Source organism: Oncorhynchus clarkii, chromosome 15 (genome assembly GCF_045791955.1).
Source record: "Oncorhynchus clarkii lewisi isolate Uvic-CL-2024 chromosome 15, UVic_Ocla_1.0, whole genome shotgun sequence".
NCBI classification, from domain to species: Eukaryota; Metazoa; Chordata; class Actinopteri; order Salmoniformes; family Salmonidae; genus Oncorhynchus; species Oncorhynchus clarkii.
The window spans coordinates 19715581-19734343 of record NC_092161.1 but is presented as its reverse complement, the minus strand read 5'-3'; the positions used below and the strand labels follow the sequence as shown (position 1 = coordinate 19734343).

Sequence of the window (18763 nt, the reverse complement as noted above, 5' to 3'; positions counted from 1 at the left end):
CTTAGTGGTACTGTTAAAACAAACATTAGTTTAATCATTCTACTCCTATCGGCATTGATTTGGATGGCTGGTGACCTATAGTTTTGCCAGTGAAAGTGGATGGCACAGCTTTTGAAACTGGCACTGGCTCACAGTCAAGAGATGAGAGGTTTTCAGTACAGTAGCTCCATGTGAACAAGGGTTTAGTCTCCATTTTGGGTCCGTGCCTGCGTTTTTGACTTTCTCAAAGTTCAGTTTAGGGTTTTGGAGTCAGTGGGGTTGGAATCCAAATTAGAGTGCTTTGGATACAATGTGGACGGATCGGAGTGATCAGTCCAGAGCCAGGAGTGGCTGTGCCGTGTTGTCCCTGTCAGCTTGCCGTAGGGTACCCGGCTCCACGGCTGACTCGGACCTGAGTTAAACAACAACAACAGTAAGAGATGGTAATTACTGTCAGCAGTATAATGGAGAAGGTTTAGCAGGGACCAGGGTAATATTGATCAAAGAGAGAACTAGCCATACAGTATCTGTGGTCATGATGCAGTTATAATACATTATAAGACTAAACATGGATCACCCCTCTTATTATGTCTAAACACAAACTGAGAACCAACCATTTTGGGGGGGGTAATCCAGATTAGGAAAATAGCACACTGTTTTATATCCTAAAAACACATTGGACTGCCAATGGTAAAATGCATGACATAACTCCTCAACTCTCATATCCATGCGTCAACACAAAGCCTCCCTGTGTTGTCTCATTTAGCTACCAGGAAATACTCATAATATGCTAGGTGGTCCATTAAAGATGAGCTCAACAACCCAGCTCAGGAGGGCAATCCAATGGGGATAAGGCTAGACTAAATCCCTGATTCTCTGTGCTGTGCTGTTTAGAGCACTTTAACGCCAGTGGGGGAGCTTAGCGCTCCGCTCCCCTCCCCTCATCTCCCCCTGTAAGCCCACTGATTAAAATCACCAGCAGATGAAAATGGAGCCTACCCAGAGCTCTCTCTGCTAAGGAAAGAGACGGTGGCACAAACATGTCCTTCTGTCTACTGAGATTTAGATATTCCAAATTTAGCTTGGTTTAATATCTTTCAGATTTGATATGATGATGAGATTTGCATTGCATTGCATGATTACCCATTCAAATGTTGCTTGAAATATATACATTGAGTATACAAAACATTAAGAACACATGCTCATTCCATGACAGACTGACCAGGAAAATCCAGGTGAAAGCTATGATCCCTTATTGATGTCACTTCAATCGGTGTAGAGGAAGAGACAGGTTAAATAAGGCTTTTTAAGCCTTGAGACAATTGAGACATGAATTGTTTGTGTGCCATTCAGAGGGTGAATGGGCAAGACAAACGTGCCATTGGAAGCACTGGAATCAACATGGGCCAGTATTCCTGTGGAATACATTTGAAACCTTGTGGAGTCCATGTCCCAACGAATTGAGGCTGTTCTAAGGGGTGCAGCTCAATATTAGAAAGGGATTCCTAATATTTAGTAAACTTAGTGCACATGTATGCAACTTTCAAAATGAAATGCTTATATACCAGTGAAAGTTCATAATGTATTGCTTATGCGCCTTAATGAAGCCTCCATAAACCATTTACCAGGTGTACATACTATATACTAAACAAAAATATTAACACAACATGTAAAGTATTGGTCCCATGTTTATTGAGCTGAAATAAAAGATCTTAGTTATTTTCCACATTCACAAAAAGCTTATTTCTCTTATTTTGTGCAGAAATGTGTTTATATCCCTGTTAGTGAGCATTGCTCCTTTGCCAAGACAATGCATCCACCTAACAGGTGTGGCATATCAAGAAGCTGATTAAACAGCATGATCATTACACAGGTACACCTTGTGCTGGGGACAATAAAAGGCCACTCTAAAATGTGCAATTTTGTCTCACAACACAATGCTACAGACGTCTCAAGTTGAGGGAGCGTCTAATTGGCTTGCAGACTGCAGGGATGTCCACCAGAGCTGTTGCCAGGGAATTTAATTATATTTCTCTACCGCCTCCAACGTCACAACCGCAGACCATGTGTAACCACGCCAGCCCAGGACCACATCTGGCTTCTTCACCTGCAGGATCATCTGAGACCAGCCACACGGACAGCTGATAAAACAGAGTATTTCTGTCTGTAATAAAGCAGTTTTGTGGGGAAAAACATTGGCTGGGCCTGACCCCACAGTGGTTGGGCCTGGCACCCCAGTGGGTGGGTCTATGCCCTCCCAGGCCCACCCACTGGCTGCGCCCCTGCCCAAGCATGTGAAATCCATAGATTAGGGACTAATGAATTTATTTAAATTGACATTTCTTTATATGAACTGTAATTCAGTCAAATCTTTGAAATTGTTGCATGTAGCGTTTATATTTTTATTCACTATAGATCCTTCACAGATCATGTATATGGAACTGTAATTCTGTACTACATACAGTACCTACTGAAAGTCTACACATTTTGCTGCTTTAAAATTAAATCTAGGGGATTAAATTAGATTTGTTCCTACCGATCTACACAACCTACTCCACATTTTCAAAATTAAAGAAACATTCTATAACATTTTCCTAATTAATAATTCATCAAAAATCTAAGATGTCTTTATTGCGTATGTCTTCACACCTTCTTTCAATTAAATCTTCCAAATATTTTACCTTAGTAAAATGATTAAGGTAAAATATCTAGAAAAATATCTTGAAATTAGATAAATGACATGTATTAAGCCTTTTTTAGGTTAAAATGAGTTGAATTATGTGCCATTGATGTTAGATAATTTAGCGAGGTAAGAAAAAATAATATTGTGAATGATCAATCAATATAAGATATTTAGGCTTGCTTAGATTTCTTTTGCATTGATGTTGTCTTGCAGCCTTGTGGCAAACCGAATGGTTGATTTGGAGTGGATTTTTTAACAAAGGCTTCCTTCCTTTCACTTTGTCATAAAGGCCAGTAATGTATAGTGAATGCAATGTTGTTGATCCTCTGTATTTTCAAGTATTGTGGTGGAGGCATCCTGTTATGGGTTAAAAAGTCTGAGGAAAGCCCAGGAGCAAAGCCTGAAGAAACCCTGTCTCAGTCTTCTGGATACCTAACCCTGGGATAGTGTTTTATTTTTCATCGGGACAATGAAATAAATGTTAATTACAGAATTGCATTCCAATAGGTATTAAGTGTTCCTGAATGGTCTGGTCACAGTCCTGACTTAGATCTGCTTGAAAATCAAAGACATTGTTTGAATATTGCTGTCCAACAATGATCCAACCACATGTATTGAGCTTGAGCAATTTTGGAGAGAGAAAAAACAGGCTGACTACACAGGCTGACTACCCTAACAGGCTGACTACACCGCTCGCGTCGCAAAATAAATTCAGAAATCTATGTTATTCAATTATTGCACTCACACTGCTCACGCACGCCAATGTGGGTGACTGAAAGACAAACGAGGTCAGTGGCAGTAATGCGCCTAATTTATGAAAGTTGCCAATCGCAATATAAAGTCAAGAGAAGAAAAAGCCTGGACGGAAGAGAGATGACTAGAAACGATTCGGTTGACCGTTTTATGTGTGGTTTAATTGTCGGGAGTAGAGGACCTTGTGCATTTCAGGTAAAATAACAACTCAATGTTTATATCCCAGGAATGATTAGCTAGCAACAGCAAGCTAGCTAAATAGGACAAATTAGCTAGCAAGTGCAAGCTGACTAGCTAAATTTCCATAAATGTTTGATGCTTTTCGACCTGTCCCCAAATTAATATAATTGGTTCAGAGTTTGTTTTGATATTTGAATCTGTGTGTCGTGATCGCGGTTGGTGTGGGGGGACAAAATAAATGTATGCATGATGGCGCATGCGCGCAGCCAGTTTGGGTTTCGTGTAAGAGTAGTGCAAAGATGGTAGAATCTTAATCAAAATGATTCCCAACTGTAATGGCTGCCAAAGCTGCTTCTACCAAGTATTAACTCGGGGGTTGTGAAGACATACACAATCCATTTTTTATTCATTTGGAAATGTTCTATAATTTTTCTATCACTTTGAAAATATGAAGTAGGTTGTGTAGATCAGTAGAGAAAAAAATCTGATTTAATTTTTAAAATGTATAATAATTAGAGACATCCTCCAGCAATTTTTTAAAAACTTTTACCATTGAGAAGTGATATTGGAAGTATAATTAAGTTAAGTACACACACTACAAGGTAAAAAAAAAAAAAAAAAAACTGCAAACTTCAAGGAGAAAGGGCATTCAAGGGGTTGGTCTGATGGTAATCTGTGATGTCATTGGCCTACCACTTGCTAGAGAACAAAAGGGGAAATTCTATAATATAAATTCTAATTCTATAGTTAAAATATAAATAATAGTGGGCTACTTTGAATGTAGTGTTGTTTGACATGACAACGAATGAAAATGTTATGGATTAATTATTGTAACAGGGTAGGAATCAAAGTGATGTTCAGTGTTTCCTAGGGGACCCTATAATCTTTGGCTACATTAAATATTTATTCATTTAGCCAACATATTCATGCTTTGCCTATTCCTCTTTGATTTCGAAGATACTGTTGCACAAACAACATGCTGATTTAGGCCTCCACCAGCAGTGGTATAAGGGCTGTATTAGCTAGCTACGTTTGCTCTGACTTAGTACTTTTATTAGCTAGTTAGCCAGCTAACTAGTGATTAGCATTAGTGGCTAACACGATTTAGCTTAACTTGCTAAGAAAATACAAACTAGCTGTTTGCAAACTAATATTATAATTATAGAATGCTTGTGGATTTATATTAAGATCAAAGTGGAAACAACATCCTTGTCATCAACATTGTTTCATGTGCTGCATTGACCATGCAGACTGAATGAAAGTGTCTCGTGGTCAAGCAGCAAATGCGCTCCTTGAGTGAGGGGGTGGGACTAGGTCTATCGAAAATGGCATGGAGAGAACGGAGAAGGATGACTCAAATAGCGGAGTAAACTATGCAAATGGGCGTTACACACGGTGTATCACATTTAACAAACCAAACATTCAAATACCATTATAGAAGGTCAAGTAAAAACCCAAATCGGTCCTTGCATCAATACCGGTATATAAACTCAACAAAAAAAGAAACGTCCTCTCACTGTCAACTGCATTTATTTTCACCAAACTTAACATGAGTAAATATTTGTATGAACATAACAAGATTCAACAACTGAGACATAAATTGAATAAGTTCCACAGACATGTGACTAACAGAAATGGAATAATGTGTCTCTGAACAAAGGGGGCATCAAAAATCAAAAGTAACAGTCAGTATCTGGTGTGGCCACCAGCTGCATTAAGTACTGCAGTGCATCTCCTCCTCATGGAATGCACCAGATTTGCCAGTTCTTGCTGTGAGATGTTACCCCACTCTTCTACCAAGGCACCTGCAAGTTTCCGGACATTTCTAGGGGGAATGGCCCCAGCCCTCACCCTCCGATTCAACAGATCCTAGACGTGCTCAATGGGATTGAGATCCGGGCTCTTCGCTGGCCATGGCAGAACACTGACATTCCTGTCTTGCAGGAAATCACGCACAGAACAAGCAGTATGGCTGGTGGCATTGTCATGCTGGAGGGTCATGTCAGGATGAGCCTGCAGGAAGGGTACCACATGAGAGAGGAAGATGTCTTCCCTGTAACGCACAGCGTTGAGATTGCCTGCAATGACAACAAGCTCAGTCCGATGATGCTGTGACACACCGCCCCATACCATGACAGACCCTCCACCTCCAAATCGATCCCGCTCCAGAGTACAGGCCTCGGTGTAACGCTCATTCCTTCGACGATAAACACGAATCCGACCATCATCTCTGGTGAGACAAAACTGCGAAGTGAAGAGTGAAGAGCACTTTTTGCCAGTCCTGTCTGGTCCAGCGACGGTAGGTTTGTGCCCATAGGTGACGTTGTTGCCGGTGATGTTTGGTGAGGACCTGCCTTACAACAGGCCTACAAGCCCTCAGTCCAGCCTCTCTCATCCTATTGCGGACAGTCTGAGCACTGATGGAGGGATTGTGCGTTCCTGGTGTAACTCGGGCAGTTGTTGTTGCCATCCTGTACCTGTCCCGCAGGTGTGATGTTCGGATGTACCGATCCTGGGCAGGTGTTGTTACACGTGGTCTGCCACTGCGAGGATGATCAACTGTCCGTCCCGTCTCCCTGTAGTGCTGTCTTAGGTGTCTCACTGTTCAGACATTGCAATTTATTGTCCTGACCACATCTGTACTCCTCATGCATCCTTGCAGCATGCCTAAGGCACGTTCACGCAGGTGAGCAGGGACCCTGGGCATGTTTCTTTTGGTGTTTTTCAGAGTCAGTAGAAAGGCTTCTTTAGTGTCCTAAGTTTTCATAACTGTAACCTTAATTGCCTACCGTCTGTAAGCTGTTAGTGTCTTACCGACCGTTCCACAGGTGCAAGTTCACTAATTGTTTATAATTCATTGAACAAGCATGGGATAAACAGTGCTAAAACCCTTTACAATGAAGATCTGTGAAGTTATTTGGATTTTTATTAATTATCTTTGAAAGAAAAGGGTCCTGAAAAAGGGACGTTTCTTTTTTTGCTGAGTTTAGTAAAGTATGGTTACCGCCCAGCCCTACTCCACACTGAAGTGAAACAGCAGCAATCAAATTTAACCTCCTTGATCTGATACAACACAAAACACTAACAATATTCAACAAACCCACAATCGACCCAATTGTCAATAATCTTCCTTAGCCATCTGATCATGCCCATCAGTAGGTTCATGACATGTCAACAATCATGGCTGCTATTTCTTCACTGGATGCTCTGAGGACGATCTCAGATGACCAATAACACACAAGCGTTCCCAGTATCCCTTATCGATAGTTGTCACTATCACCAGTATGACAAGATATCAACAACAAAAAATCTGATTTGAAAATGAACCCAAAACTCAACCATACTCCTGACCATGTGCCTACCTCTAACCTTTAACTAAGACATCAAAGATACTTTCTGTATTCATACACTTTCACAATACAGTCCATTTTGACTTTAAAGCTTGGCCACATAGATGGAGTCCTCATCTATCCTATCCATTATGAGAGGGAGGTTCATGCTCTCTGCACCAATCCCCCATCCAGGCTCGTCCCCTCCAGATGCTGTCCCCTGAGTTAGGCTCCTAATTAGGGGGAGCGTGGCAAGCAAATGAGACTGGGGATCCCTGGGATTGGAGCAGACACTGGCCGGGGTCAATGAGAGGGTCTCTTAAGTGCTTTTTTAATTATATCAATTCCGAGAAGCCTGCTCTCCTGAGACCTGATCCTACATGACTTTCTGTTGATTGCAGAGGAAGAGAGTCGTGCATGCGGCCTGCTACCGTGGAGGAGGTTTGTCTATTTTAATGACTACTCTCTCTCTCCCTCTCTCTCTGACATTCCCCTTTGCTTGAGGACAGAGAATCCATATACAATACTGTATACTGTTTTCATGTTCAGTGTCACCTTTAACTTGTAAAAGGGTACAGTTTCGAAAAGCTCTGAACCTAAAAGGAAAGTATTTTTTTAGCTGGGGGGGGTGGTGAATGTCAAACTGCAGTGGGTCTCTGACTGAGTGAGCTGTTTGGTGGACAGTAGTGGGCAAGACTCAGGCCTATTCATCACCTCGGACTTAAATGGGTATTTCTGAGGATTCACACGAGCCACTGGTCAGTGGTCAGCCCCATAGAGGTCATTATCTGAAAGTCTGTAGACTGCGTAATTGCTCTGGCAGACTTCAAACAATCGGTCGATACTAATGAAGAAGGATGTCAGCGAGACACTGGATTGATCCGTTTGTGTTCTCTAACTTTCTGTTTCGCTTTTTGCTAACTTCTTGCAGTACTATACTATAGCTAGTGTTGCAAAAAAGGGGAATATTACCCAAATCTTTTATATCCCCCCAAATCCCATATATTCCGATGGATATTTTCCAGCTGAAAAATTCCTGGAATTTTTCAACCTTTTCTGTAGCTCACCTTTTCAGAAGTTTGTTGGCACATTCCTTATCTCCGCCACCATAGCTCCCTTTGACATGGAGGGCGTCGTAGGTGAGTGTGTACTCCGTCTCGTCGTTGTAGTTGGGCCCTAAGAGGGTCCGTGCCCAGATGCCCATGTCATAGGGCGGCAGCGTGCCACCAAACTCGGACGGCAGACAATCGGGTAGGATAAGCTGGTGTAAACTGTTGAGGTTGTTCCCGTGGAGGAAAATCTGTTGGGAAGAATTTAAAAAAATCTGATTTATTTAAATTTGTATTCACATTTGTTTATTTAATGTATTTATTTATCTGGTGTTCAAATTTATTCAAGGGAGCCCTGGCCAATACATTTCATAACTATCTCAAATTATTGATTTCTTACTTACTTATTTTTAACCAGTGTCATCAGACACCCCTCCAAACATTTGACGCTAGAAGCTGTATTACAAAATATCTTTAAGTTTTTCCATTAATCTAACCTGCACTATCCTGAGGAAAAGTTTAAATTGAAACTACCCCAAAATATGTGAATCTCAAATACTCCTACTACGTCTTAGCTCTATAAGTGCTGACTAAATGATATATCCCCTTTGTGTAAACTTACATTTTATTCAACTAACAAAGATATTTAATGACATCTCTCTATCTGGCTTTGTCAGCTCAGTAGTGTTCCACCTCTACCAGTCCTGTGCTTAACCACTCAATATAATGCAACAGTTACAAAGGGGTGGAGAGAAAAGGGTAGGGCACAGAGAATGTAACTGAGGTAGTGAAAAAGGCAATTACCCTTTTCCTAGTCTTGTCCTTGAGGAAAGGCTTGATGATGGTGTACATGGCGTGGATATACCAGGGCTGGTTCACAAAATGGATCCCACCGAAGCGAGCAGGGAAGCTGTCCTGTAGTGAAGTAGGGAGGGGAATATAGGTTTAGTTATACTCAAGTAAAGTATGATTTTTATTAGGTTGTTTCATTAACTCTGCTTGCTTTGAACTCTATTTTAGTTACAATAGAGACTTGAAATACCATAGCATAATAATTTTAAAAAAAGTTAAAATCTTAATAGAAAATAATATGATAAAATGGTAGGCTAAGCCAGTTCCTCTGTCCTTCTATATCGTAATATCTAAATTAAATGGCATTCATTATTTTATTGAAGAGGTTTTTGGACAGAACAGTACAGTACCCTGCAGCAAAATGGAGCAGCGCAAGATCATGACAGAGCTTCCAAGATACTGATTAGGAGGATTTCGGTTGCTGTTTAGAACTCTGCTAGCCATCTACAGTGTGCAATACTGCTACAATGCATTGCTGGGGGATGCCCCTTCCACCCTTGTAATCGACACCTTTAACGATTGCGGTGTAGCATCAACAATGCAATCCCCATGACAAAACCATGTAAATAGAAGGCTTATGGGTCCGTTATTAAGACAAAAGCTGAATCATTCAGCAGATTATGAGTCTCGCAAGATTTCTTTTTGTGAAAGTGTTATTTTTTAAACAAACTCAGCAACTACGTTTATTTTCAGCACACTTAACATGTGTAAATATTTGTGTGAACATAAGATTCAACAACTGAGACATACACTGAACAAGTTCCACAGACATGTGACTAACATAAATGGAATAATGTGTCGCTGAACAAAGGGGGTTCAAAATCAAAAGTAACAGTCAGTATCTGGTGTGGCCACCAGCTGCATTAAGTACTGCAGTGCATCTCCTCCTCATGGAATGCACCAGAATTGCCAGTTCTTGCATACGAGATGTTACCCCACTCTTCTACCAAGGCACCTGCAAGTTCCCGGACATTTCTGGAGGGAATGGCCCTAGTCCTCACCCTCCGATCCAACAGGTCCCAGACGTGCTCAATGAGATTGAGATCCGGGCTCTTCGCTGGCCATGGCAGAACACTGACATTCCTGTCTTGCAGGAAATCACGCACAGAACGAGCAGTACGGCTGGTTGCATTGTCATGTTGGAGGGTCATGTCAGGATGAGCCTGCAGGAAGGGTACCACATGAGGCCTGACCATAGAGAGCTGTTTATTTTCTATGTTGATTGGGGCGTGATAGTGACTAGGGTGGGTCATCTAGGTGATTAGTGATTTATGTTGGCCTGGTATGGTTCCCAATCAGAGACAGCTGTTTATCGTTGTCTCTGATTGGGGATCATATTTAGGCAGTCATTTCACCATTGTGCTTTGTGGGATCTTGTCTATGTATAATGCCTGTGAGCATTATAGTAGCTTCACGTTTTGTTTGTTCGTTTTGTTTTTTAAAGTTTTCTATTCCAAAATAAAGGATGGAAACATACCGCGCTGCATCTTGGTCCACTCCTTATAACGATTGTGACAGAAGATCCCACCACAAACGGACCAAGCAGCGTGGCCAGGAGGAGCAGACATCATGGACATGGGAGGATATTTTGGACGGTAAAGGATCCTGGACGTGGTAAGAAATCATGGCCGGAAAGGATCGCCTTCCATGGGAGCAGACGGAAGCAGCAAGGGAGCATCAACGACGACTCCGGGGTTTGCAACCCCGACGCAAGCACGAGAGGCAGCCCCAAACATTTTTGGGGAGGAGGCACACGGGGTGGTTGGCGGAGCCAGGTTTCAGACCAGAGCCAATTCCCCCCACTCGCTTTAAGGAGCGTGTGACCGTTCAGGCACCATGTTATGCGGTGATATGCACTGTGTCTCCAGTGTCCATTCACAGCTCGGTGCCAGCTCCCCGCACTTGCCATGCGAAAATGAGCATCTAGTCAGGGCGGGTTGTGCCGGCTTAGCGCTCCTGGTCTCCAGTGCGCCTCCTCGGTCCAGGATAACCTGAGCCGGCTCTACACACTGTATCTCCGGTGCGCCTTCACAGCCCAGTGCGTCCTGTGCCAGCTTCCCGTACTTGCCATGCGAAGGTGGTCCTTTGTCCAGGACGCGTTCAGCCAGCTCGATGCTCCAGACCTCCAGTGCGTCTCCACGGTCCAGTATATCCTGCGCCGGCTCTACGCACTGTGTTCCCAGAATTTAAATTAATTTCTCTACCTCCCTTTGGCAAAACTGACCACGACTCCATTTTGATCCTCCCGTCCTATTGGCAGAAACTCAGACAGGATGTACCTGTGACGAGAACTATTCAATGGTGGTCTGACTGATCGGAATCACGTGGACTGGGAAATGTTCCGGGCAGCCTCAGAGAATAATATCAATTTATACACTGATTCGGTGAGTGAGTTTATAAGGAAGTGCATTGGAGATGTTGTACCCACTGTGACGATTAAAATCTACCCTATCCAGAAAGCGTTAACCCTCGCAAGGCTGCCGGCCCAGACGGCATCCCTATCTGCATCATCAGAGCATGCGCAGACCAGTTGGCTGTTGTGTTTACGGACATATTCAATCTCTCCCTATCCCAGTCTGCTGTCCCATTCCTCCTGTACCCAAGAAGGCAAAGGTAACTCAACTAAATGACTATCGCCCCGTAGAACTCACTTCTGTCATCATGAAGTGCTTTGAGAGACTAGTCAAGGATCATATCACCTCCACCTTACCTGTCACCCTAGACCCACTCTAATTTGCATACCGCCCCAGTAGGTTCACAGATGATGCAACCGCCATCACACTGCACACTGCTCTATCCCATCTGGACAAGAGGAATACCTATGAAAGAATGCTGTTCATTGACTACAGCTCAGCATTCAACACCATAGTACCCCCCCAAGCTCAATGTTATGCTTGATTACCAACAACGATGAGACAGCCTACAGGGAGGAGGTGAGGGCACTCGGAGTGTGGTTTCAGGAAAACAACCTCTCACTCAACATCAACAAAACAAAGTTGATGATCGTGGACTTCAGGAAAAAGCAGAGGGAGCATCCCCCCCCCCCCCCCCCATCCACATCGACGGGACAGCAGTGGAGAAGGTGGAAAGTATTAAGTTCCTTGGTGTACACATCTTGGACAAACTGAAATGGTCCACCCACACAGATGGTGTGGTGAAGAAGGCGCAACGGCGCCTCTTCAACCTCAGGAGGCTGAAGAAACTTGCCTCGTCACCTAAAACCCTCACAAACTTTTACAGATGTACAATTGAGAGCATCCTGTCGGCTGTATCATCGCCTGGTACGGCAATTGCACCACCCACAACCGCAAGGCTCTCCAGAGGGTGGTGCGGTCTACACAATGCATCACCGGGGGCAAAGTACCTGCCCTCCAGGACACCTACAGGACAGGAAGGCCAAAAAGATCATCAAGGACAACAACCACCCAAGCCATTGCCTGTTCACCCCGATACCATCCAGAAGGCGGGTCAGTACAGGTGCATCAAAGCTGGGACAGAGAGACTGAAAAACAGCTTCTATCTCAAGGCCATCATACTGTTATTAAACAGCCATCACTAACATATAGAGGCTGCTGCCCTCATATAGACTTGAAATAATTGGCCACTTGAATAATGCCACTTGAATAATGTTTACATATGTTTACATATCTTGCATTACTCATCTCGTGTATATACTGTATTTTATACCATCTATTGCGTCTTGCCTATGCCGCTCGGTCATCGCTCATCCATATATTTATATGTATATATTATTATTTCATCCCTTTGCTTACATTTGTGTGTATTAGGTAGTTGTTGTGGAATTGTTAGATTACTGTTAGATAGTACTGCACCGTCGGAACTAGAAGCACAAGCATTTTGCTGTACTCGCAATAACATCTGCTAACCATGTGTATGTGACCAATAAAATTTGATTTAATTTGATTTAATTTGATTTAAGCTGCTTCAACGTTGTTTTAGAGAATTTGGCAGTACATCCAACTGGCCTAACAACCGCAGACCATGTGTAACTACGCCAGCCCAGGTCCTCCACATCCAGTTTCTTCACCTGCAGGATTGTCTGAGACCAGATATCCGGACAGCTGATGAAATTGTGGGTTTACACAACAGAAACATTTCTGAACAAACTGTCAGAAACCGTGTCAGGGAAGCTCATCTGCGTGCTTTTCTTACTCACCAGGGTCTTGACCTGACTGCAGTACGGCGTCGTCACTGACTTCAGTGGGCAAATGCTCACCTTTGATAGCCACTGGCATGCTGGAGAGGCGTGCTCTTCATGGATAATTCCCGGTTTCAACTGTACCGGGCAGATGACAGACAGCGTAGCGTGTATTGTGTAGTTGTAATGTCTACTTCCAACTTACACTCTCAAAAAAGTAGATCCCCTGAACGCAGCTCACTTTCCAGCCCACTTTCCAGCTCACACTCTCAAACACATAGATCCCCTGAACGCATCTCACTCTCCAGATCCCAATCACCTGAATTCTGATCACCTGTTCACACACCTGTATGTCAGTATCACACACTATTTAGTTCAGTTCTTTGCACCCCGTCATTGTGAGGTATTGTATTGTTTGTTTTGTGACACACTTCGGAGCTCTGTTTTTCCCCGTAATTTAATCCTCACGTGTATGATAGTTTTGGCCTGCCTCACTAAAGCTTTTTGCCTATTTTGGCCTGCTGTTGCCTTTTTGGACCCCCTGTGTATGACCTTCTGCCTGGCCCTGGACCCAGCTACCTGCCTCCTCCTGTGGTCCTTTACAAATAAACACCTGCGCTTGAAACCAGCTCTCTGTCTCCCATTGTGATCAGTACAGTCGTGTTGGCGAGCTGTTTGCTGATGTCAACGTTGTTAACAGAGTTCCCCATGGTGGCAATGGGGTTAGGGTATGGGCAGGCATAAGCTATGGACAACGAACACAATTGTATTTTATCGATGTTGATTTGAATACACAGAGATACCGCGATGAGATTGTGAGGCCCATTGTCGTGCCATTCATCTTCCGCCATCACCTTATGTTTCAGCATGATAATGCACGGCCCCATGTCGCAAGGATCTGTGACTAACAGATGCATATCTGTATTCCCAGTTATGTGAAATCCATAGATTAGGGACTAATGAACTTATTTTAATTGGCTGATTTCCTTATATGAACAGTAACTCAGTGAAATCTTAGAAATTGTTGCATGTTGTTTATACATTTGTTCAGTATAGTAAACTACTACCCAGTTGATTGTACAGTTTCTGACTTATTGCCATTGCTAAATAATTCCCTCATAAGCCATAAGCATTTGGTGTTTCTATTACACAACACAATTTTGTAATGAAATTCAGACAAAAAAGCATATTCCCTGATATCTCCACTGTCTACTTGTTGATCGGCCCATATAATGTGTCCACATCACTCAGTTTCTGAGTAGCATAACGTTTGAGATCAGGGCATACACTAACCACTGTGCTTTACCTTGTTACTTAGCAACAGGGCATCCCATCTTTATGTAGGCCTACTATCGTCATATTGCCGAGCAATCTTTATTTACTTTTAGTCATATACGCTGCACTGCAAGGCAGAATACTGTCTATCTATATCTGTCCTTAGAACTGATAAAGAAGGACCCTGAAATTATGCAATAAAAACGTTAACTGTAGAATTGGCCATATGTGGTGTGATGGCTCCACATATTGCATGTGTCAAATTATAATTGTCCAAAAATCCAGTGGAATAGACTTGGATTGAATATTCAGACCAGAGCATAGAGACACATTAAACCATAAAATCCATCTTCATTTCAACATTCAGAACAGGAAAATAGGTGCTGATGATACCCATCACTTTCCACATTTTCTCTCTACAGCTAACCAATTATAGAGGTAAGAGAGTACAATCCAACTGTCCAATGCAACCATGATCTAATTCACCTTAATGCTGATTACTTAACTACATTTATCTGCTTTGGGTCGATTCAACCCAGTCAGTGCTGGGTGGTGATCATTAGGGCACACCATAGCAACATGAAATGTAGCGTTTCTTATTGGACATGTTCAGATACTGTAGCACCTCACTCTGTTTCAGACCGTTTTGTTCTGTTTAATGTATACTGAACACAACCCTGGTCACGCCTACCTGCAGGCCTTCGATTGCCAGTTTGAGAATGTTGGGCGTGAGCTTGGATGCCTGCTTGAAGGAGAAGTTACTCCAGTCGATGATCAAGATGAAGCCGTTGATCTGGAGTTCTTGGTTCTCTATTAGAACCTCCAGGGAGAGGAGGATGGCTCGGAGGATGTCTGTGAAAGAGCTCCTTCACAGAGAGAGAAATATACATCAAATTGGGATACAATGCAGAACAATCCAGCACTGTTCTATATCAAGACTATTACAATAATTAAATTATTTCTATCCAGGGTCTGCTGGGTCTGACCATTGAGTGGGCCAGAAAAGGGCCGGCGTAAAGTCTTTGGGCAAGAGAGTGGTTATTGTTTTGCTGTTTAGTTCCAAATTATTATTTTTGAAGTATTCTATCAAATCAGTATCGATCAGTAGCTACAGTACAATTGTTTACTTGATTAATGGAACAATTACATCAAAGAAGCCACTTCAGTGAGACAAATGTGCCTTCTAAAATATCTATTACCTTCCCTGGTCCCAGTTGGAAGCAAATAGGATGAGTATCTTCCGGCCATGCTGATCCGGAGTCTCCAGGACACCTGGGAAGCCGTCCATCAGAGCCCTCTTGATCCCCGGGTCGTCCACCTTGAAGCTCTGGAACATGTCCAGGTTCTGCTGGCGGAATTGAAAATACTGGGCCAGGAGCCGGAAGGTCTCTGCCTGGTTGAACTTGCGCGCCCGCAAAAACCTCAGGATGAAGTCGTCGTCCGTGCGCAGGAAGCCGATGTCGGGCCGTGTCACGATCATGTCGCGCACCTGCTGGATGTCCGCATGGAGGGTGTCAGGGTTCTCGTTGAGCTCCTGACGAGCTTTCTCTGTGGTCTCGGAGCTCAGGCCCGCTTGCAAGTGAGTCATTTTTTTTGGCTTTAGTCAAGTTCACACTCTCTCTATATCTGGGTTTTGGCTAAATATTATTGTAGAGATCTCCTTAGTAAACAGTCTTGATTTCTGTTCTGTACATTTTTGGTGGCGTCTCACCGGCACACGCGTCTCTCCAGTACACCACCCCCTGAGCTGTGTCACCTGTAGTGTTTAGCCTACGAAGAAAAGATATGGAAGATTTAGAGTAACTGGTCCACCAGTAGACTAAAAACATTCATCCTTCCTTCTTCTCTTCTTTAGAGTAGGCCTACTGTATGTGTGTATGTACTGACATGTACTGTATGTGTAACTGATAGATGCACACATATTACATGTTAATGTTTTTACATGTATGTAAATTGTAAAGTCTTTTGTCTGTAATGTCTTTTTCGTTATATGTCGGACCTCAGTAAGACTAGCTGTCACCATTGGGGTCGGTTAATGGGGATCCTAATAAATCCAATTGGCTAAGCACTGATCCAACACAACTGGATAGGAGAAAATATTTGTTCCACTTCATATCTATCACAGATCCAATCAGGTCAGATCAGTAAATGTTCCAAGGAAAGGACACAGAAAGGTTACATTTTTAAAGTGGTCGAACAGGGCCCTGGTTTGGGAAATGCATAAGGGCTGACGATTTTAACAACATACACTGTTCAAGTTGAGAAGGCGGGTATTGCGGCCATCATGGACAAACCCATGGGCTACATTTTCTTGTGCATGGTTTTCAGGTCAGAGTTCAAATATAACAGGCGCTGCATTTTCCCTACCAACAATAAGCCTACTAGATATGGATTTTACACTGTGAAAAACCCAAATATTATGAAAATACAGTGCATTCGGAAAGTATTCAGACACCTTCACTTTTTGCACATTTTGTTACGTTACAGCCTTATTCTAAAATATATTAAATTGTTTGTTTTCCTCATTAATCTGCACACAATACCCAATAATGACAAATCAAAAACAGGTTTAGAAATGTTTAAAAAATAATAATAAGAAGAAGAAACTGAAATATCACATTTACGTAAGTATTCAGACCCTGTAATCAGTACTTTGTTGAAGTACCTTTGGCAGCGATTACAGCCTCGAGTCTCCTTGGGTATGACGCTACAAGCTTGGCACACCTGCATTTGGGGAGTTTCTCCAGTTCTTTTCTGCAGATCCTCTCGAGCTTTGTTAGGTTGGAAGGGGAGCGTTGCATCACAGCTATTTTCAGGTCTCTCCAGAGATGTTCGATCGCGTTCAAGTCTGGGCTCTGGCTGGGCCACTCAAGGACATTAAGAGACTTGTGCCGATGCCACTCCTGCGTTGTCTTGGCTGTGTGCTTAGAGTCATTGTCCTGTTGGAAGGTGAACCTTTGCCCCCAATCTGAGGTCCTGAGCGCTTTGGAGCAGGTTTTCATCAAGGATACCTCAGTACTCAGTACCTCAGGCCAAAGAGTTTTATCTTGGTTTCATCAGACCAGAGAATCTTGTTTCTCAGTGTCTAAGAGTAATTTAGGTGCCTTTTGGCAAACTCCAAGTGGGCTGTCATGTGCCTTTTACTGAGGAGTAGCTTCCGTCTGGCCATTCTACCATAAAAGCCTGATTGGTGGAGTGCTGCAGAGATGGTTGTCCTTCTGGAAGGTTCTCCCATCTCCACAGCCAGCTCTAGGAAGAGTCTCTGTGGTTCCAAACTTCTTCCATTTAAGAATGATGGAGGCCACTGTGTTCCTAGGGACCTTCAATGCTGCAGGAATGTTTTGCTGCCCTTCCCCAGATCTGTGCCTCGACACAATCCTGTCTCAGAGTTCTACGTACAATTCCTTCAATCTCATGGCTTGGTTTTTGATCTGACAGGCGTTGTCAACTGTGGGACCTCATATAGACACACATGTGCCTTTCCAAATCATGTCCAATCAAGTTGTAGAAACAACATGCACCTAAGCTCAATTTTGAGTCTCATAGCAAAGGGTCTGAATACTTATGTAACAAAGTATTTCTGTTTTTTATTTATGTTTTATTTATACATTTGCAAACATTTATAAAAATGTGTTTTCACTTTCTCATTATGGAGTATTGTGTGTAGATTTGAGGATTTTTTTTATTTAACCCATATTTGAATAAGGCTGTAAAGTAACAAAATGTGGAAAAAGTCAAGGGGTCTGAATACTTTACGAATGCACTGTATACAGAGGTTATTAATGTAATTATGTTTTAATAGTGATAATCATAATCAGTAATAAATTCACAATGGTGTTATTTGCTATTTATTTAAATTTTACATTTGATTTAGCAAGACTGACCTAGCCAATCCAGTGCCATTACATTAGATTGCCTGCTGGTCCAAGCAGGTTCTCTGTGACTGTGACGCTCACCAATTACGGGTCAAACGCTGCGAGGGCCTCTCCCTGTTTATTTATTTATGAAACATTACCTCATCTCCCTTGCTATTCAGAGATACAATAGGGAATAACATGCCAAATATTATGCCATTGCTCAATAACTTAAAGTCCCATTCCATCAGCCGTTCACGGATTAATTGCGTTACATGACGTACCGCACCGACCACAATGTGAATCAGGACAAACTGCCATATACCCCAAAGAAAACCTGCCACATATCGATAAACACTTTGTATATACAAATGTTATAAATCCACATTGAGATAAATGTAATACTTACATGAACACCACGCCCTGTAAAACCAGCCAGGTATCCGATGAAGCGCAGGACTGCACAGCAGACGTATCATTCCATTGATATTTATAAATACTGGCCATAAAGGAGTTTCAATAAATAATATATAGCCTATTTTTATCCAGTTGGCAAGGAAAACGTAAATAAAGAAAAATATAATATTTCCTTGAAAGGCTATCAAGTAAAAAAATATTTGAAATCCTGTAGCCTAAAGGACTGCGTTGTC

The 18763-nt window shown here is 42.6% G+C and overlaps 1 protein-coding gene across 1 annotated transcript; it reads right to left on the bottom strand.

Annotated features, from left to right (window-relative positions):
- LOC139367019 (clavesin-1-like) lies at positions 1-18566 on the bottom strand. The gene is made up of 6 exons (XM_071104872.1): positions 18523-18566; positions 15459-16029; positions 14951-15125; positions 8778-8888; positions 7992-8224; positions 1-391 (listed from the first exon to the last, which is right to left on the bottom strand). The coding sequence occupies exons 2-6, from the start codon at positions 15845-15847 to the stop codon at positions 310-312; spliced, it is 990 nt and encodes a 329-aa protein (XP_070960973.1). The 5' UTR covers positions 15848-16029; positions 18523-18566; the 3' UTR covers positions 1-309.
- Positions 18567-18763: the final 197 nt, after the last annotated feature.